Source organism: Peromyscus californicus, unplaced genomic scaffold (genome assembly GCF_007827085.1).
Source record: "Peromyscus californicus insignis strain IS unplaced genomic scaffold, ASM782708v3 Scaffold_1__1_contigs__length_55948999, whole genome shotgun sequence".
NCBI lineage: Eukaryota > Metazoa > Chordata > Mammalia > Rodentia > Cricetidae > Peromyscus > Peromyscus californicus.
This window is the reverse complement of record NW_026294492.1, coordinates 42,337,624-42,360,449: the sequence shown is the minus strand read 5'-3', so window position 1 is coordinate 42,360,449 and position 22,826 is coordinate 42,337,624. Positions and strand designations below refer to the sequence as shown.

Genomic DNA, 22,826 nt, shown 5'->3' with positions numbered 1-22,826 from the left:
AGGTACTCAATACACAACACTGACTGACTTGTTCATGCTCTGTAACTGTGCAAAGGAGAGTGTGCTGTTACTGATTAAGAATTGAGTTTTGTGTAGATTTTCTTTCTTGTATTTATTCTTAACTGCAATGATAGATTTATAAAGCAAACATCCAGGTTTTCATCATTTTTTTTGTTTTTCTTACAGAAAATAAGCAGTGATTAATTGAATAACAAAATAATTGTTTTCTTAAAAGAAAATGGATTCGTATATAACCTATTGTATATAACACTACTTCAGAGAAATCATATTCTAAACAAATCATATTTACTTATAATTTGTTATCTTCTCAAATGGCACTGTAGAATTATCCATTTTGTAGTAAGTTTTACATATTGTTTTGTTTTGTGTTTAGTATAGTATAGTTTTAAATTAAAACTTTGTTATATTTAGTCATGTGACAGTCCATTTTAATGTTATAACAGTAATGATAGATGACTTATGTCTGTGACATATAATGTAGTATTGCAATGAAAAAGACCAAGAAAATATCATGCTACTTTTCTTTTCTTACAAGATTTGTATCAATTTTAATGCATTTATCAATTTCTTTTCTCAAATATTTGCAGAAAATATTGCTTATCTTCACAATATAAAGAACATGTCTAAGATGCAACCAGTTACTAATGATGCAATTTTGGAGACAGAATAATATTCCTTTGTATTAATGACAGGTTTTGAAATATTTATGAGGACATTAGCATGTAATTTAAGGTGAATTATAGATATAAAATAAACCACTGAATTTAGAGATCAGCATGGCATTTTGCTAAGATCAGTCTTTGTCTGCATGGCAAACAGATGAAGTAGGACTCTGTAGCTTAATTTACATATTGTCTATTATTTGCATGCTGAGAAAGCATAGGCGATTTCTTAATAGGGAAACATCCCATGGGTAAAAGTGACTAAACGGGCAAATATTCTGTTCATTTTAAACACAATTTGAGGCTTAGAATCACCTTGAACTTACAGCATTTGCTAATCATAAAAGGAATCTTTGACTAATTCTGAGGAAAATATAAAAAGTAAATAATTCACTGTAATATTTTAATGTTATATTTATATATATTTAAAATGACAGTAGAAAACAATTAACTTGAAAATTATGTGCATGTTTAAATATCTTTGATATTTAATAAATAATTGAAGCTAAGGTAGAGCAATGTTCGGATTCTGCTCATTCATATAACTGGGTTGCATTCCCACATATACATTATGAAAAACAACTTTGGAAAGTCAAGCAACTTGAAGTGTTTAAAAATTTAGAACTTGGCGCGGGCTGGAGCCAAGATGGAGGAGTACGCGAGAGAGCCGTGCCCCTGGCGAATTGTGGACGACTGTGGTGGTGCCTTTACCATGGGTACCATAGGTGGCGGTATCTTTCAAGCCTTCAAAGGTTTTCGAAATTCTCCAGTGGGAGTAAACCACAGACTCCGAGGGAGTTTGACGGCTATTAAAACCAGGGCTCCACAGTTGGGAGGTAGCTTTGCAGTTTGGGGAGGGCTGTTTTCCATGATCGACGGCAGCATGGTTCAGATAAGAGGCAAAGAAGATCCCTGGAACTCCATCACTAGCGGTGCCTTGACAGGAGCCATCCTGGCAGCGAGAAATGGGCTGGTAGCCATGGTTGGGTCAGCTGTGATGGGAGGCATTCTCCTAGCTTTGATTGAAGGAGCTGGTATCTTGTTGACAAGGTTTGCCTCTGCACAGTTTCCCAATGGCCCTCAGTTTGCTGGAGACCACTCACAGCTGCCTTCAAGCCAGTTACCACCCTCACCCTTCGGAGACTACCGACAGTATCAGTAGGACATCTTTCCCAGGATCCTGTAACTGGGTGGACTGTAGTTCAGTAGGGCTTCAGAAGATGAAGTTACAGTCTTTAAAGCCGTAGGTGGGGCAGCGGTGGCCCAGTGGGCCATGAAGAGACATTTAGCACATTTTTCTATTTAAAAGAGACTCAGAAGGGAGAAAGATACTGAGTTTATTTATTCACACTCGGATTGCATTTGTGATCAAAATAAATGTCTAATACCATTTAAAGAGCATATATATGCTTAGAAGATGAAGGACCAAAGGGCAAATAATAGTGAAACTCGACCATCATTTCCTTCAGGACTTCTCTGCCTGGTGTTTTGTGTACAGTTATTCAGACAATAAAAGGTTCCTGAGACTTAAAAAAAAAAAAAATTTAGAACTTATAAAAGAATTTAGAAGACTTTGTGGTATAAAGGAAAAAAATCTCTAGAAGTATGTGTTTTGACTGTAATGCTAATTATTTAAACATTTTTGACTTAAAATTATATTTATAAATCTTTAATTAATTTATTTATTGTCAAACAACCTTGAAATGTAGGATGTGTTTAAAAGCCATAGGGAAACCTGTCAAATTGTGTTTACTTAAGTGCACATACTCTACATACATATGTGTGTATGCATATGTATAATGAAGTTATTCCATTTGAGGTGGTAATGTTCCCTCCAGGAAGCATAGATCCTTTAAATAAAGCCCCGAGTCAGGGAAATCCAAAAGACTCTGAAAATAGTATATGTCCTTGGTTGCCATTCAGAACTTAAAGTGAAGACTTCATTGCTGAAGGCACCACACAGTTTAGGAACAGAACTTAGAGTAATAAAGCTAGAAATTATTTGGAAGCCAGCTCTCTGATGACTTCTTTTATAGTAGCTGAAGATTCTATTCAAGCTGTTAATAGAGAAAATAAATCAATAGTTCTAAATTGCTGTAAAGCCCACACACCACAACCATGGCCAGCATGGCAAGCTATCCTCAGTGGCTCAGTAGTGGTACATATATATTTGGGGAAACCAATGTTCATCTAATTTGACTTAAGTCTTGCTTAGCAGGAGGGAATTCATTCCTGTTATTATGAATCTAGCTGATTATCAGTCATAGGTATAGTCATGAACCATAGACAAGAATCTACTATTGTTACTTTTCTAAATAATTAGTAATTTCTAACTGCATTTCAAGTACTTATCCATATACTCACAGAAGAGTGAAATTTTTGTCCTCATCAGAAATTCCTTTTGTATCAGAGACAATGACATAAATCTATAACTGTTTAAAATGCAAGGAAAAACTGACCATGGGTGTCCAGTGCCAACTGATACAGCCACAATATAACCGCTATACCTAAGGTTCAGAAATATCAAAGGAGTTTGAAAAAAATTTAAAAGCCTGAGGACCAAGACATTTGATGCAAGGTAGTATCTTCTGAGAGGGTAGCTCTATCCATGAAATCTCAACAGTAATGTTATTAAAAAAAAAAAAAAAACCAGCTGGGTGGTGGTGGTGCACACCTTTATTTCCAGCACTCGGGAGACAGAGGCAGGTGGATCTCTGAGTTCAAGGCCAGCCTGGGCTACAGAGTGAGTTCCAGGAAAGGTGTAAAGCTACACAGAGAAACCCTGTCTCAAATCAAACAAACAAACAAAACCAACAACAACAAAAACAAAAAAACAACCAAGACCTCTACAATGAAAACACCAGTTGACATGTCAACATGAATGGAGCAAGTCTCATGAGGTCCCATCCCTAGATTAGAAAGTATAGGTTACTAAAGGCTGAAAAGAAAGAGTCAGTCTTCCCTAGGGATTAGATAGCTGACAGAATACCCAAACATGATCATTCATCTCTTAACACAAGCCCTTTGCACAATTCAAAATGGACTCAGCAGGTTATAACAAAAATTAAAGAACTAACAAATCTGAGGTGAAGGGGGCGGGGAGTGTGTGGAGTGAGTTGAGAGGACATGGAGAATTGGAAATGATGTAAGTATAGTACTTATGTAGGAAATATTCAAAACACATTAATTAAAACAATAAACAAAAGGTATTTGTTGACAGAAGCATGTCAGAAGTAGTTGCAGAATCTTAGATGCAAACCCAGATAGGGCAGCACTATTGCTTTATTTTACTAATTCAATCAATAGTCGAAATCATTCTTTCCAGGTTGACCTAAACAAACAAGCTGTTATTGTAAGCATTTATAACTATTTAATCATAATAATATTACAGATCTGATAGGATTTTTTATGGGGACTGATAATGTTTCTACTTATTTTGAATTTTTAAGGAAGTATTCTATGAAGGTTTGATCTTACTTGAATATGTAGGAGCAATGTGTATTAGTGATCGCTCTGGTCTTCAATGGTTAGCATTTTTTTGTTATTGATGTGTCTATAGTGTACTAGTGATGCTTTGTGGACTATGAAATTAATTTTTTTAACTGTTCAACTTTAGCACATAAGAATCCATAAGTATTATGTAAATATATATGTAACTGTGTTTTTAATGAAATTTATTAAAAGATACAAGTCAGTTTAGTCCCATAGATCTTAGTTTGCCAACCCTGATTTGGATTCAGCAGATAGATTCAGAGATGTTATGTTTGATTCTGGTATGTACAGACTCCATCACCAATATGTGGCATAAATGCATATTACAGAATCTTATCTATGATGTCTTCCAAACAGTATCTTTAAAAAAATTTTAATTTTTTAAATTTGCTTATAAGGGTTTTCCATATACCCATTTTAAATACATACAAATATGACAATTCCTTACCCAAAATATACTTAGTAAGATAATTTTGGGATGCTTACACACATAATTTTAAGTGTTTTCCATGTGCTTGGAATTTATAATTTTATAATTTGTCATTTTGTGTCTCTATAGTAATAGCCTATTTGTTCCTCAGCCTTTTCATAATCAAATAGAAGACACATTTTTGTCTTCTTGGTCGAGTTCTTGTGAGAATTATATAAGTAACCACATATAAAAGCACATGTGGTTCTTGCCTGGTAAATTGTAAGCAACATTTAGTGTTAAGTCTTATTGTGATTTCAATTTCTATCACTGTTTTGAGCACTGAATTCGATATATAGATTTATCATTAAACAAGTTTAATACCTTGATTAAGTGAAGACTACACTCATGGCATGAGAGAGGTAAAAAACAAACAAGTAGACCAGTAAAGCAAATACCAATATCAACTTCAAGTGTTATGCACACAATGTGATGCTAAATATAATAGACATGGTCTGAGTTGTATAGTGACTAATCAAGCTGATTCTGGTACAGTGTTTGATGACAGTCTCTTGGAGTACTGATTTTTTTTTTTATCTTGGATATAAAAGCAATTATTTTAGGAGGATGAGAGGCAGTATTTAAGTCAAGCAAAAGAGTTGCTCATGTTGAAACGCATTGATATGTCATAAGAGAAAACTTTCATATAACAGGTAGCTAAGAAGTAATGAGCCCAAGAGTGGTGTAAGAGAGGAGATTCATGAAGTCCATGGAGGATATTTGTTTTTAACCATAATATACAGCACAATAGTATCTTCTGATATGTGAGAATATTTAAAATTTTAGATAATTTTATCTCTCTGAGATCCCCAAATATCATATATATGATATATATCACATATAACATACACATACACACACACATATATATTAGTGATAATCTATTACTGTGTATAATTTATAAATGAAACTTTATCATAGATATGTGTAGATGAATCATAGTACAGGCATATCAGTCTATTCTGCCAGGTTTAGATATTGTTAGGCCTTCCAAGTTGCTTGTGGTAGAGATTTGGGCACCTATTTACCATGCTTCATGTGGCACAACCAAAAGATGGTGATTAGGCTCTTAAGAGGTTCTTAATTGTTTTTCCTATGGGTATCAGTGATGCAAAATGAGAATGCATTCTTCCCTGACACAATCGGAGAAAAGGTTGTCACAGAGTGAATTAGGCCTCTCTAGTTCATTCATCCATTTGTCTTGTCATCATGCATTTTTGCTCTCTGTCTCTTTTTGTCACTCTTTTTTGTTATATCTTTATACCATTCAATACAATCTGACATAGGGCCCAAATGTGAAGCTAAGGCAAGTAACATGCTCTTGAAATGTGAGGTAAATAAATCTCCTTTACTTATACATTATTTGCCCCTAGTTATTCTATGAGAGCAACACAAAATGACTTAAAACAATGTTTTGTTAACATAGGAGTATTCGCTCAAGAGCTCACATGTTGAAAACCAGGCTATTGAGACACCTGAATTTGAGTCAACGTATTCCATAACTCCTGTGTGTCATGGCATTGAGCCTCATCACAACGGCGAAATAACAGAATCAGCTGAACACAGATTGGAATCCCTGGAAACATGAGCACAAGTAACTATTTCCTTCTTTAAGTTGTTTCTTGATAGTATTTGTCAATGCAGCAAAACTTAACATAGTCAGACTCTAGTTTCCATTTCAGGCATTCATTAGGGGTTTTAGAATGTGTCAAACCCTTTATCTACAGCTTTGTTAATTGGTAACAAATTTCCCTTACTACTGTGAATAATGTACATTGAGCACATTACCTAGTAAATACCCCAAGTAGTTGGGAAGTAAGGTGATGCAGGACTGTATCCTTAGTTCAGCAATCAAATGTAGCTGGATAATACTCCATTAGAGTGGGGAAGGCTAGTCACAAATAGAGTAGTTATCTTGATGAGCTGAGAAGACAGAGATTTCAGTTCAGATGAGCTTAAAGACCAGGGACTGAAGAAGTATATATGCACTAGAATAAAAGATAGAAATGTGACCCTAAAATACTCAGTAGAGAGGACTTTATACACACTGGATGAGACTCACAAGGTCTAGTGCAGAACAGCCACTATACTGCTGAGAGCAAAAGGGAACAGTCACACATTTTTATGGAACTTTGCAATTCAGTTTATTAGATGAAGGAGGCTTGCTGAGTCCCCAGGAATTGAGATAAGACAGAGATCAAGACATTCATAATAAGGAAAGAAATATTCCATAAATTAAAATTTTTAAATTGGCATTTTCTTATAGAGAACTACATAGTACACATGTTTGTCTCCAGAAGTCATATACTATTTTTCAAAGCTTTTTCAATGAGAAAAAAGATCTCATCCTTGAACTATGCAAAGTCATCTGCTGGATTTTACCATCTGGACCTAGTTTACCAACCTATATTTTGAATAAAAGCTACATTCAATGTATTATAAAAAATGAAAAAAATACATTGTTACAAAGAATAAAATTCCATGGCTGAGCACAAAATTCCCAAATTACTTAACTGCTTATTTTAAAAACTGCACATAATTTATCACAAGAGAATGTGTTTTATAACTTACTATAATATATTATCCACAATATGGGACCTAAAACACAACATTTGTATAAAAGAGGCTAAATATAACCAACCCATAATCAAAAAGAAATGAGGAGCCAATATAAACAGATGCCCAAATTATCCAGATGTTGAAATTAGCCGACAGGAATTTTAAACATCTATTATAAATATGTTCAAGGACTTAAGAAAAAAGGATGGTAATATTGAGTGAACATATGGGAAATCTCAACAGAGAAATAAAACCTATTTAAAAGTACCAAATTGAAATTTAAGAAGTAGAAGAGGAAATGGAAAGAATATTCTCTGGATGACTTTAGCATCATGTGGAAATACCCAAACAAAAGGTCAATGTCCTGGAAAGCAAATCTATAAAAATTATCTGATAGGAAAAACAGAAAAAGTCAACTAAACTAAATGCTTAGAGGAAGTACAATAGACATTTTCCAACAGAAGTAATTTATCAAATTGGAATTTCATAAGGAAACACCATGAGGCCAAGAAATATCAAAGGAACTCACCAAAATAAAAATTATCAGATGCTACAGAAATATTTTCAACTTAGGAAGGCATGAGACTTAATGGACCTCAAATAGCATGAATAATAAGGAAAACAAGAAAAGAAAAAATCACAACAGCAGAAAATCAAAGATATAACCTTCTGAAATCCACCAGAGAAGAGTATCTGACAAGACAGAAACCAATGGTAATGATGGAAGCCAACATGCAGGAAAATATGATATTTTCACAAAGCTAAGAAAGAAAATGGAATTGATACTAGTCTGGAGTCTACAGTTATAGAGGGCATTTTGAATACTGATCCAAAATACAAGTAAATATTAGTAAAGGAAAAATAATTCAATCTCTAAATTCTATGCACTGCAAATCTGGAAGGCCATTCACCAAGTTTAAAGAAAGTTGAAGAAGAGGATTGGCAGAAAGGAGTCAGAAAATAGCATATGAAAATAGATGCCCTAATTCTTACTACATATTTGTCTTTTGATTTCTTTAGGTACCAACAAAACCAGCTAAGATAAAATTCATGAGAGACTTTGTTTTTCATTGATTGATAGATATTAAATACTGAGACAAAAGACAAAAGAATTAGTTGATGGCGCTAAGAAATAATAAATTAGCAATTGCTTCTGGGTTGGAGTTAACAATTGAAGAGATAATGTTCATTTTTTCCCAAAAATTCTGTTGCGTAAAGATTTGAACTGAGGACAGAATAGGATCAAAGGTTCTTATTCATAACTAAAGATTTTTGAAAAAGCCTAATGGAAACCAACTCATTTGTAAGCTAATTTCAAAATACCAATGTAAAAAGCATGCAAACAATGTCACTCCCAAAAGATATGGACAGCTAAATAAAAATTAGAGCACAAGGTCTGCAATAGCTCCCTATGAGTTATTAGGAAGGCTATGTAGGTCACGTAAACACCACAAGCTATTGCAGTTACCCTAGGCTTTCCATGGTACAACTATATGACATAAAACATCATACATTCTGGCCACAGAACATAGAGAAATCAATTCCACAATAAGTGGAACACATCCTCTCCCAGAAAATGCTCTTTAGGCTTCTAAGGGAATTAAAAACACCACTGTCTTACTCTGGATGCTGCAATATTGACATGCTAAGAAAGATATGTCCACTGTTGCAAGAGTAGTATGATTGTTTGGGGTAAGTAACTACTTTCTGAATGGATATGAGGCTTGCTCTGTAAAAGGAAATTTCATGCCTGGTAGTATAATCCTGGTCAAAATCTCACAGTTGGGAAGTCATGGGTCCTAGGTTAGAAACTATTATTGTTATTTTGATAAAAGGTCATTATGTCAAAGTGGCTTCTACTCCATGACCTGAACCAATATCAGTCTTGGTCATTGAATGCTCTTTTGTAGAGGGCAGAAATAAATTGAGAGATATATAATAGGTTAAGGTACTAAGAACAAGAGAATCAGCCATAAGGTACATTCCCACACCTCAAGCCCCATGGTCACATAGTCTCAGAGAATGTCACAGAAAAGGAGGCAGACAGAATGTACAACCTGGGAAAGAGAGCAGAGTATTGTGACATAATGTCTTCTGCAAACGATATAATGACACTCATGAATTCACAGCTATTGGCAGTTGATATGTCCTGTGGGAGACAGAGACAGTTATTTTAGAGATACGGCCCCTGATAAGTTGCCTATGCTCTCTAGTGGATGGTTTTATACCTATGTGCTACATACTTAGATTAACATCCAATTTAAAGCTATGATGAAAGGAAAGAAGCACTAATCAATGGTAAATAATGGAGACCAAAATAAATTCACACTTACAAAATCAGCTCAATTGTGACAAAATTAACAAAGCTAAATTCATGGGGACTGGTTTATATTTTCAACAATGGGTAATGGGGAAATTTGATATCCATATTTCAAAAATGACCCTCTTTTCATATTTCATTCTTCACCTCAAATTTAATTCGAAGTAATCTTCATTAAAAGTTTTGAAGTTATGAAACTTAAAAAGTAAAACACAAGTGCAATCTTTATAATATTACGCTAAACAAAGTCAAAATCACATTAAAATAATATTTATATATATTAAATATATATTAAAATGATATATGAAAATCTGAACCAAACATATTTGCACAGTGATAGGTTAACATTGAACTTAGGTGTTTGTGACTCACTTAAATGACCAATGAACATTATCAACAATATATGATAAAATATATTAATTAATAAATTATTCAAGCACTATTAAAATACATAAGATATTTAGATGGATATATCAAGAATATAAAAAGAGATGGGGAAAGACACTACATACTCATGAAAGGAAAAATCCACCAAGATAACATTTCAGTTTTTAACATCTATGCCCCAAACACAAGAGCACACATTCTTGTTAAAAAAAAGCACTACTACTAACCACTTAAATCACACATTGAGCCTAAAACACTGATATTAGGAGACTTCAGTAACATATTCTCATCAAAGGACAGGTCATCCAGGCAAAAACTAAACAGAGAAATGCTGGAGTTGAAGTTATAAACCAAAAGAACTTAACAGATATTAACAAAACATTCCACCCACACTCAAAAAAAATATACCCTTTTCTTAGCACCTCACGGACCTTTTTACAAAATTGACCACATGCTTAGACATAAAGAAAATCTCAATAGATAGAAGAAAATTGGAATATCTTCTTATATCCTATCATACCACCATGGATTAAAGCTGGATATTAACAACAACAGAAAGCTTACACACTCATGGAAACAAAATAACTGTCCTGAATGAAACAAATTTAAAGAAAAAAAATAAAGACTTTCTAGAATCCACGGAAAATGAACACACAACATACTCAAGCTTATGGGACACAGTGAAAGCAATTTTAGAGGAAAGTTCATAGTACTAAGTGATGAAATAAAAAAAAAAAGGATTTCACACTACCAACTTAATACCACTCCAGAAATCTCTAGAACTGAAAGAAATAACCATACCAAGAGGAGTATATGACAAAAAATAATCAAACTGAGAGTTGAAATCAATAAAAGAAACAAAGAATCAATGAAACAAAGACTTTTTTTCAAATCAAAAATTTAGACAATCCCTTATCCAAACTAACTAAAAGATGGAGGAAGAATACTCAAATTACTAAAACAAGGGAACATAACAACAGGCACAAAGGAAATCCAGAGCAACATAAGGATACACTCTAAAACCTGTACTCCATCAAACTGAAAAATTGAAAAGTGGACCATTTTTTCAATAGGCATCATTTACCAAAATTAAATCAAGATGAGATAAACAATTTAAATAGCCCTATAATAGAAGCAGTCATTAAAATCTCCTAACCACAAAAAGCCCAGGGACAGATTTTAGCATAGAATTCTGCCATACTTTCAAAGAACAGTTAATGCCAGCACTTCACAAATTATTCCACAAAACAGAAACAGAAGGAACTTCACCCAATTTGTTTTAAGAAGCCATAGTCACCCTGAAAACCAAACCATGCAAACACTTGACAAAGAAAGAGAATTACAAACCAATTATTCTCATGAACATACATGTAAATATACTCAACAAAATACTTTCTAACCAAATTCAAGAATACAACAAAATATCATCTACCATGATCAAGTAGGCTTCATCCGAGACATGCAGAGATGAATCAGCATAGGAATATCACTAAATGTAGTCCACCATATAGAAAAACCAAAAGAAAACAAACACACAAAGATATTATCATCTCCTTAGGTACCCCAAAAGCCTTTGACATAATCTGCCACACCCTCATGATAAAAATCCTGGAGAGAGTAAAGATACCCTAAACATAATAAAGGCAATTTATGGCAAGCTTATAGCCAACATCAAATTAAAGGAGAGAAGTTCAAAACAATTCCACTGAAATCAGGAACAAGACAAGGTTATCCACTATCTCCATATCTACTCAATACAGGACTTAAATGTTTAGCTAAAGCAATGAGACAACTGAAGGAGTATGGTGATATTTTATTTGTGCTAAAATGTGTTTTAATTTGTATGTTAATAAATCAAGTTGCCTGGGAGTCAGAGCTAATAGCAAGCCATAGCAGAAGTCACATGGCAGGCAGAGTCTGTGTGTTCAAGGACATAGCCAGTTTGGAGACACACGCCTTTAATCTCAATACCAACCATAGAGACCTGGAGGTCTGTATAGAAAGGCAGTGATGAGGAGGTCATGTGGTTGGGTTTACAACCAATGAGAAGGCAGAACAGAAAGTCAATAAAAAGACAGACACACAGGAAGTAGGTCTCTTTCTCAGGGGAAAGACAGCAGTGGCAGCAGGTGGTAAGAAGGTGATTTTAGTCTCAGCTCTTAGCTACTGCTCTGACCTCTTAGGTTTTAACTCTGCATTTGGCTCTGTGTTTATTATTTAATAAGACCATTACATCTACAAAGGAGATCAAGGGGTTACAAATTAGATAGAAAGAAGTCAAAATACTGTTATTTTCAGATAATATGATAGTATGCATAAGTGAACCAAAAAATTCCACCAGGGAGAGCTCCTACAACTGTTAAACACTTTCAGCAAAGAGATTGCATACAAAAGTAATTAAAAAACAAAAAACAAAAACAAACAAAAAACCCAGTATCCCTCCTATGTACAAACAACAAATGACTGAGAAAGAAATCAGGGAAACAAAACCTTTCATAATGTCCTTAAATAATATACAATATCTTGGTGTAACTGTCACCAAGCAAGTAAAAAGTGTAATAAAACCTCAAATAATTTTCAAAAGACATCAGAAGATGGAAAGATCATGGATCCTTAGTATTAACATAGTAAAAATGCCATCCTACCAAAAGTAATCTACAAATTCAAAAGAATCCCCATCCAAATTTTGACACAATTCTTTACAGACCTTGAGAGAAAAACTCAACTTCATATGTTGAAACAAAAAACCTAGGATTACTGAAACAATCGTGAAAAATAAAAGACTGCTGGAGGTATCACCATCCCTGATTTCAAGTTGTACTACAGAGTTATAGTACTAGAAACAGCATGGTATTGGCATAAAAACACACATGTTGATCAATGGAATCAAATTGAAGTTCCAGATATAAATCCACACACCTATGGACACCTCATTTTTGAGATAAGTAGCCAGAAATGTACATTAGTAAAAAGAAAGCATCTTCAACAAATGATGCTGGTCAAACTGGATTTCTGCATGTAGAAGAATGCAAATAGATTCATATTTATCATGCTGCACAAAACTCAGGCCCAACAAAGGTGGATCAAAGACTTCAACATAAAGTCAGACACATTGAACCTGATAGAAGGGAAAGTGAGGAACAGTATTGAATGCATTGGCACAGGAGACAATGTTTTCTCCAGTCCTGCCTGGCCCACAGTCAGGACAAATCTCTCTCACCCACCAGTCCTGCAGCCACTCAGACCCAACCAAGTAAACACACAGAGACTTATATTGCTTACAAACTGCATGGCCATGTGGCTCAGGCTTCTTGCTATCTAGTTCTTATATCTTAAATTAACCAATTTCTATAAATTTATACCTTGCCACATGGCTTGTGACTTACCAGTATCTTACATGTTGGTACTCATGGTGGCAGTTGGCAGTGTCTCTCTGCCTCAGCCTTCCACTTCCCAGAATTATCCTCTCTGCTTATTCCACCTATACTTCCTGCCTGGCTATTGCCCAATCAGCATTTTATTTACACAGAGTGATATCCACAGCAAGACAACATTCTGAATAGAATGTTGATAGTGGCAGACATTAAAGATTTACAAAGAATAAATGGAACGTCAAGAAACTGAAAAGCTTTTATAAGGCAAAGGATGCCATCAATCAGACAAAAAGACAGTCTACAGAATCAGAAAAGATTTTTTACCAACTCCAAATTGGATAGAGGTCTAATATTCAAAATATTTAAAGAACTCAAGAAATTAGATATAAAAAAACCCAAATAATCCAATTAAAATGGGACACATATCTAAACAGAGATTTTTTTGTTAGAGGAACCTGAAATGAAATGTTTAACACCCCTGTCCATCAGGGAAATGCTAATGAAACTACTTTGAGATTCCATTTTACACCTGTCAGAATGGCTAAGATGAACAACACAAATGACAGCTCATGTGGATGAGGATGGAGTAAGTGGAAGACTTCTCCATTGCTGATGGGAGTGCAAACTTGTATAGCCACTACAGAAATGAAAATGGTGGTTCCTCAGAAAATTGGAATCTTCCTCAAGATTCAGCTATACTGTTCTTGGTCATATACTCAAAGGACACTCTGTTCCACCACAAGGACACTTGCTTAACTATGTTAATTGTGGCTTTATTCATAATAGCCAGGAACTGGAAACAGCCTAATACCCCTCAACTGAAAAATGGATAAAGAAAATATGGTACATTTATGCATTGTAGTATTACTCAGCTGTTTTAAAAAGAGAAATCATGAAATTCACAGGCAAATAGATGCAACTAGAAATAATCATCCTGAGTGAAGTAACCCAGACACAGAAAGACAAATATATTTATTCACTTATAAGTGGACATGAGCTGTTAAGTAAATGATAAACAAACTATAATCCAAAGACCCAGAGGAGGGCTCTGGGGTAGGGGACATGGATCTCCTTGGGTAGTGGAAGCAGAATAAATTTTGAGAGTGGACTTGGGGTAAGCGGTAACAAGAGTAGGAAAAATTTGGTGTGGTGGAGCAGTATGGAGGGGAAAATGTGAGGAGAGAAGACTGGGATTAGGGGAGGGGTATTTGTGGAAATCTAGTGCAGTGGGAACTTTCAGGGTCTATGAAAGTGATCCTAGTGAAGACTCCTAGTGATGGAGGATATGGAGCTTGAAGTGGCCATCTTTTATAGCCAGATAAGGCTTCCAGTTGTGGGACTGGATTACATTTAGTTGAGTTGTTGGCCAGTGGGGTTCTGTGAAGACCCCTAAGCAACCAAGACTGATCCTTGGACAGATCATTCGCTGAAAAATAGCACTGTTGCTAGAGTTTTCCTGCCTGGCCCACAGTCAGGACAAATCTCTCTCACCCGCCAGTCCCAAGCCGCTCAAACCCGATCAAGTAAACATAGAGACTTATATTGGTTACAAACTGTATGGCCATGGCAGGCTTCTTGCTAACTGTTCTTACAGCTTAAATTAATCCATTTCTATTAATCTATACCTTGCCACGTGGCTTGTGGCTTACCGGTATTTTACATCTTTCTTGTCCTGATGGCGGCTGGCAGTGTCTCTCCTCCCAGCTTCCTGTTCTCTCAATTTTCCTCTCTGTTAGTCCCGTCTATACTTCCTGCCTGGCCATTGCCAATCAGTGATTTATTCATTGACTAATCAACAACACATTTGCCATACAGAACATCCCACAGCATGGCACTGTGGTCCAATTTCAGAGGAAAACATCCACATGCTCACTGAACATAGACAGGCTGAGCTGGTGCCTTCATGGAGCCTTTACCCCTATGTTCTAATCCCTTTTGCTCTAGATGGTATTCTGCAGGCTGTGTAAAGAGAAACCTGGATACCAACTCAGCCTGAAAACACTTGCCTTATAATCTGTCCTTCCTGCATTAGGGCAATGGTAGTTCAGAACATGTGGGAATTCCCAACCAATATTTGGTTTATTTTGAGCTCCATCAGGAGAGGATACCCATGCTCTACTCTACCAGGATGGCCAGGAACCAGAGACTGGATAGCTTAGAGACCTGGGGTAGAATCAAACACAACAGATTAAATAATAATAATAATATAATATAATATAACATTATAATAAAATGATCCCTAGTGATAATCTGCTATACTCAGATTGGTGCCTTGTCCAGTCATCATCAGAGAGTCTTTCTCTAGCAGTAAATAGGAGTGGATGCAGAAACCCACAACCAGAATTTATGCAGAGAAAGAGTCTAAGTGTGAGATCTCTATCCAGTCCCTCCCCTCATCAGGAAATCTGGTGATAGAGAGGGGGGAAAGACTATGGGAGTCTGAGGGGATGAACAGCACCAGGAGAATATGTTCACTGAATCAACTACGCACGGTGCATATGATCTCACAGAAACTGAAGCAGCATGTTTGGGCCTACATGGGTCTGTACCAGGTCCTCTGTGTATATGTTATGGATGTTATGGTGTTTGCTGGACTCCTGACTCTTTTGCCTGCTCTTGGGAATCTTTTCCTCCAATTTGGTTACCTTGTCCAGCCTTGATATGAGGGTTTTTGCCTTGTCTCATTGTATTCTGTTTTGTTGTGCTTGTCTGTCATATTTTGTAGGCCCACTCTTCTTTGAAGAGGAAATGGATAGCGAGTGGAATTCTGGGAGAGGAGAGATGGGAGGAAGCAGTAAGTAGGGGAGGGAAGTGAAACTGTGGTCAGGATGCATTATGTGAGAGAAGAATCTATTTTCAATAAAATAATAAATAAAAAAGAATGTGAAACAAAAATGTGAAATAACCTTGTCACTATGAAAGTGAAAAACAGAAGTGGTAAACAATGACCAACCTGAAATTTTGCCAAATGTGTGGACAGATGAGGTTCCTATGACCATCTGCTGGTGAGGAAAATGATGCAGCCACTGTGGAAATAGGCTTGGCAGTTTGTTTTAGATTTCACTGTAAACTCATCAATAGCTTAGCAGTCTCATTCCCTAGTCAACCAAGTGATGAGAATTTATGATCAGTCAAGATTTTTGTTTATTTTCTGCCTCTAAAACCTGGGATGGATGCATCTATGCTGGGGTAACACTGCACTGGTCATCTCCATCCTCAAAACATTGTGTATGCTAGGTAAACTCTTCACCACTTACTTATATCCCCTGGGTTTTGTGCATGCTAGGCAGACACTTCAGCACTTAGTTCATGCTAGGCAAACACTTCAAATACTTACCTGCACTCCCAGCATGGTCTTACTGATCCTGTTAAGAACAGATAAATACCGTGTGGCATTTCAAGAAATTCGCTTTGTGGAGGCATGGAGCTGTGGCTATAACATGAATGTGAACTTTTCCTCACTTTGTTTCCATCATTGGTACTTTCATCTGGGCTTTCAGAGATGGAGAAGTGCAGCTGCAACCTATATCTCAGCCTTGTTTCTTTTCTGTCTGTTTCTTGTCTGCTGGGTAGTGAGCTCCCTCTGCCATGTGATATGATCACTGTGACATCCTCCCTCACCATAGCCAAGTCTGCCTAAACAAGAAGAATGGAATGAAACATCAAACACTGTGAGTCAAAGTATTTCTCCCTCTGAGTTATTTGTTCAGTTATTTTCACACAGTAAAAGAAAAGGAACACATGCAGCTGTCAGTAATCTCACCAGTTTAAATTTTCCCAATGAAACCTTTGTTAGGTATGTAAATGTCAAATAAAACATTTAAAACCTGTTTGTGTTAAAATTATATAAATCAACTGATTAGACTGTTAAATGTAGATTTTCAGACTGTAATATAAAATTTCTTGAAATTAAACATGCTCTGTCTGCCAAATCTACATTTCTTCTCTTTTCTACTGAATTAATCCAGCAAATAAATCAAATCTCAAATTACACTAAACGATCAGCAGATGTTTGCAGCAGTGCATCCTGTTTTACAACAAGTCTCATGAAGATCATCAGCCTCCAGAAACCTAGGAAATTCCTACCAGTTCCATGTCTTGCTTGGCTTTAGTAGCCCAAATTTCAGTGTGGCCCTCAGAGAGAATTCTTACTGATGGAAAGCAGACAGTTCTGCTGAAGTGTCTGCAAAGGAATTACTTAAGGGGCAGTACTTAAGAGAAAATAATTTCCTCTGTCTACCCTCTTGGATGATCCCTTACATGTCAATTTTCCATATAGAAAAAAATGAAATGTGAATAGATCAATTCAGCAATAAAAGTTATGCAAACTCCAAAATTAGAAAATTTCAGAACTTACCTCTTAGTTTCACCTACTATATTTTCCATTAATTTCCATGTTGGGGGGCATCCCTCACCCCCACATTTCCCCAGAGTATTCTTGAGTAGGAGCAGTAGGAAATATTAGTTAGGAGGATAGACGGGAGAGAAAGAGATAGAAAATACAGGATAGCCTCGAGAGGGCCTGGATCCTAATCCCTCAGGCCTTGACTGTCTCTGCCCTAGGGTATTTAAAGGAATGCCAAGGGGTGGAGCAAAAGACCTCTCTCCAGCACAGCCAAGTGCAGACCATCTCAGACACCTGTACTCAGGTCAGTGATCCAATCATCCTCTCTATGAAGACCTGCTGGATAAAGCCTAAAAATGGGCTGCAACATTTCCAATGACACAAAAAAGAAGCATTAGAATGAGGAGAAAACAAGTGACCCCTCAGGCTAGCATTTTATGTTCTTCATTCCTATTAAAAATTAGACTTTCTTCACTTAAAAATTTTGGTTTGCAATATATATGTACATATATGCATAGATGCATACATATATATTGCAGTGGTGAAAATTGTTATGCAATTTTCTATATCTATATATGTATTTTCTATATCTATATATAAAGCAGATCTCTTATTTCTTTCCAGTATTTTTATGCAAGACTATACATTCATAGCTTTTCTTATGCCTGTGACAAAATTCCAATAAACAACTTGAAGGAGGGAGGTTTGTATTGGCTTCCAGTTCTGGAGATACAGTTCATCCTGCCAGAAAGGCATCATCGTGAAATGATGGTCCATGGTGATGAGAGCTTGTAGATAGTCACACTGCAGTGACAGACAGGAAGAAGGGAATTGGAGGTGGGCTCTAACTCCCAGTAGCATATGTTCTCCCACCACCTAATTGTTATATATATGCCAAAACCATGCCACCAGTGAGAGACCATGGGTTCAAATACATGCTTCTGTGGATGACATTTAAGACTCAAATCACAGAAACACCAATGTGAATTTGCTATATAGCCAAAAGAAGGCTTGAACTTTCAATCTTCCTATCTGTGTCTTGAAACAACATTGTCACTTCACAAAGAAGTAAAATATGTGGCTTCAGATGAAGGGTGCTTTAGCAAACATGACTGCATCTCTGGATGTTATACTGGCAAACACTAGGATTAACGAGAATGGGAGAAATGTTAGAGGTCTAAAGGAAGTAAGGCTTAAATACTTTAAACAATGATGTTCAGCCATGTTTTTATGTTGATACAAGTTTTTTTCTATAAATTCAGATAACTCTCAGGTCAGAGAGGACAATCATTTCTATATTGGCCAACTGAATGTCTTTTCTCATTGTTTGTGCTTCAGTCTTGATCTAAATAAAATTGGTGATGAGCCTAGTATGGTGGTGCATATATGTAATCCACAAATTTGGGAGCAGACTAGAAAACTAGGGATTTCAGACCAAGTCCAGATTACATACTGAGATCATGTCTCAACAACTGTTCCCATCCTTCTTCCACCAAATGACATCACATCTATAGATACAGTATTTCCCTCTGCATGACACCTTTTTCCCAGGATGCATATGGCCTCATTATGGTTGATAGCCAGTGCATTCTCATTGTGTGTCCCCAAATCAGAATGCTGTGTGACTGGTTGGAAGTAAGTGCCATCCCTCCAGTCATTATAATTGGATTTCTTTACCTACATATTTCTTTCTTAAGCATTTATCACCATCTTATATATGTAAGTATTGTCTTTCACACTTAATTACAGAGCTAAACAAATGCAACATGAAAGAATGCAACACATCTTTGCATCACTAAATCACAGGGAAAATGTATGATATGCATACTTTTTTTAATTGAGAATTTTTTTTATTCATTTCACATATCAACCACAAATCCCCCTCTCTTCCCTCCTCCTGCCCCCCAGCCTTTCCTGCACAACCCACGCCCCATTCCCTCTCCAACAAGGTGAGGCCTCCCATGGGGAGTCAGCAGAGGCCAGTAAGTTCAGTAGAGGCAGGTCCAAGCCCCTTCCCCTGACAAGGCTGTATAAGGTGTCCCACCATAGGTAGTGGGCTCCATAAAGCCAGCTCATGCACCAGGGATGGATCCTGATCCTACTGCCAGGGGACCCCTAAAGCAGATCAAGCTACACAACTGCATTTTTTTTTTACAGTTTTACAAAACTGTAATTTACCACTAACTTCTTCCCCCAAAGAATATTGATCTACCAAAAAATTCTCTAAATAGTTAAGAACATACACTAAGTAATATTACAATAGTTGTTTATTTATGATTGCTTGACTGTATAGTCAATTTATTAAATTCACTAAACTTTTATGAAAATGTAAGAAATTTTATATTAATATGTTCTTATAATTCTCCAACCCTTTTTAAAATAAATTTACTTGAATGTCTAAATAATAATTATGTCAAAGGCCTTGTCAAGCCCATTATTGACTTTATCTTCAGCTCTGACTTCAGCTATCATCTGATAATTTTCTGGATTCTTACCTTGAGTCCTTTGCTCTTAGCATTCTGAGTATTAATTCATTGTAGCTACACTACATGGAATCCTAGCAGTTTCAGACTGTTTGTCTTTCAGCTAGAGGAGAGTTCCTGTTCCTTGTATAAGTAGATGGAGTAACCAGTCACCTAACTCAGGCCGTTTTGAAATCTTAGTGGAGACAGAGTAGAGTGTTATGAAAAGTTAGTTTTTTTTCACTCCAAAGTTCTTAAATTAGAATTTATTAGAATCACTAGGTCTCCCTATAGATGACCAGACAGATTTCAAAACTAAGCTCTGTTTTTCTCAATGTTTTTTTTTCTAAAATTGAATTTCTCACACAGAATTTTGCAATTTGTCTAATATTATGCAAAACCAATTGGTTATATGTTTGAAACCATCCCAGTCTCCAAAATTATTTCTTTTCTTAGATATTTACTGTTCTATGGACCTAATATTCTAACATGCTATACCGATTTTTTTTTACATACTATGAGCTAGGCTTAGTTAATTTTAAAAATGTTAGGAGTGGGATTGAGGGATGGAGAGAAGACTTAGAAGTTAAGATAACTTGCTGTTCTCTTAGAGGCCTTTGGTTCAATTCTCAGCACACAGGGATGGTCACAACTCTCTGAAACCTCAATTACGGGGAATAAAATCTTCTGTGTTGGCTTCCATGGGCTCCAGGCATGCATGTGATACACAGATATTTTTTATATGCAAAACATCCATTAATATAAAATAAAACCAAATAAATGTAGTGGGTGGGAGTAAAATATTTTGAAGTGTAAAATTTCTATTTCATTGGGGCATGCAATGCTCACTTAGTTACATATTAACAAGGGTGCTTTGTTAAACTGAGGGAATTATAAGTTGCTAGACACTGTATAACTCTGTAACTGGAAAAGCTGAAAATATTTATTGCCTGGTCTTTATTATAAAAATAACAATTACCATTTTCTCCATCAATAAAGCTATCAAAGGTTCTAGGAGTTTCTATGTCTTTGTCTTCTGCCACAGAATGGCCAGATTCTGATTAATGCCAGTCAGAGACACTATGTTTTTAGTTGTAAATTCATCTCCTGCTTATTATCCCTCTATAGTCTATTAGTAAGCAATATTATAGTCATGAAGCACTTAAATTTCTTTAAGCAGATATAAGAGACTGAGAGATAGATATTTTTGTAATTTTACTCAGGCTTTTCTATTTTATCTATGTTATCTTTAACAGAAACCCTTATGTCTCAAACTCCTCTACTGTATTAGCAGATAGAAGACAACTGTTAATTTTAAGGACTTAGCTACTGGTGAGTTTACTTTGCTTTTCTCAGATGAAGTCCAGTAAATAATAGAGAAAATCTGAAAATCTTTAGGTCGTTGGATAACTTCTATTGGCAATGGAGACAATAATGTCCTGATTTTACAGTTAATAAATCTTGACTAAGAAGTTTAAACTCCGTCTAATTCTTCATTGAGATTTTAAGACTAAAATTAAGAATCTAGAATTCTTCTGCTACACCCTTCACTCTGCATGCATGCATTTGTGTGTAACTTAGGCTAACATAGAAGCCCATGTGTTTTCATCTTCCCGCAAAAAATGCAGTGTTGATGACAGGGCTGGGTGATGCACTGATGTGTTATTGAAAATTGTCTTTCAAACTCTTTTTAGTAGTACAGAACATTGTCTTCACATGTTGTTTGGTAAATGAAATCACAAAGACTCGTTTTAAGACAGCTAAAATATACCCCAAATTATTTAAATAGTACCTTGTAAGTAAAAGTTTAAGTGTCATTTAAAAACAAGGTTAATGAGACCAGTGCTGACAGTTTCTTGCTTCTAGTGTCACCGTAATCTAGCTGTTTATTCAAGGTACCAATTAAAAGCACATTTGCATTCAGTGTGGCACAAAGAAACGTATCTTAAAATTACTCAGATCTTATAATTTTTACAATATCTCTCCTAAAGGTAATAAGAAATCATTAATAAGAAATTATATATATATATATATAATAATATATAATTGTCTACATATTAAGCAATGCATTGATGGTATATCCCACACAGAATACAGTAGGTACATAAAAATAATGCATTTGCTGTAGTAAAAACTCACTAATAAACTAGGACAAGTGTAAAGCACATCGAATGTAACTTATTACTGACCTCACAGGCATTAGTGGTTAATGTCAACTGAACCAATAATAAGCAGCAGATAACAATATTAACCGTAATTACTCAATTTAGTGGATTTTAGTAGGTTTTCATTTATAGGAAACATTTATCACATTATCATTGTTAGTATATTTAAGTACATATTTATGCTATAAAATCCATTCTTCTTTCTAGATTTTCTTTTAGCATTAGATATACTACCTTTATATTTCCTTTTTAAAAGATATTATAACAAGGAAAACTAAGAAGTGCATACAACTAAAATAATTTATTTTATTAACAAAATAATTTCTATTAAACTTAATAGTCTATAACAAATATATAATATTTAAAGATTGGAGTAGCTTGGTTAGACTTAGATGAAAATTATACTGAATTGTTAGTAAACTTATTAAAACAGAATAGCTCAAAATACTTAGGTTGTTAAATTAGCATAGAGATTTCTCGATAAATTAAAAACAAAAATACTCTATGACTCAGCTGCATCCCTTCTGGGCATATATCCAAAACTCTACCATAATGAAGAGATACTTTCCA

The 22,826-nt window shown here is 35.4% G+C and overlaps 1 protein-coding gene across 1 annotated transcript; it reads left to right on the top strand.

Annotated features, from left to right (window-relative positions):
- The first annotated feature begins 1,317 nt into the window (after positions 1-1,317).
- On the top strand, positions 1,318-2,216 carry LOC128115198 (mitochondrial import inner membrane translocase subunit Tim17-A-like). The gene has a single exon (XM_052745676.1). It carries the CDS (start codon positions 1,330-1,332, stop codon positions 1,843-1,845), a length of 516 nt encoding a protein of 171 aa, XP_052601636.1. The 5' UTR covers positions 1,318-1,329; the 3' UTR covers positions 1,846-2,216.
- Positions 2,217-22,826: the final 20,610 nt, after the last annotated feature.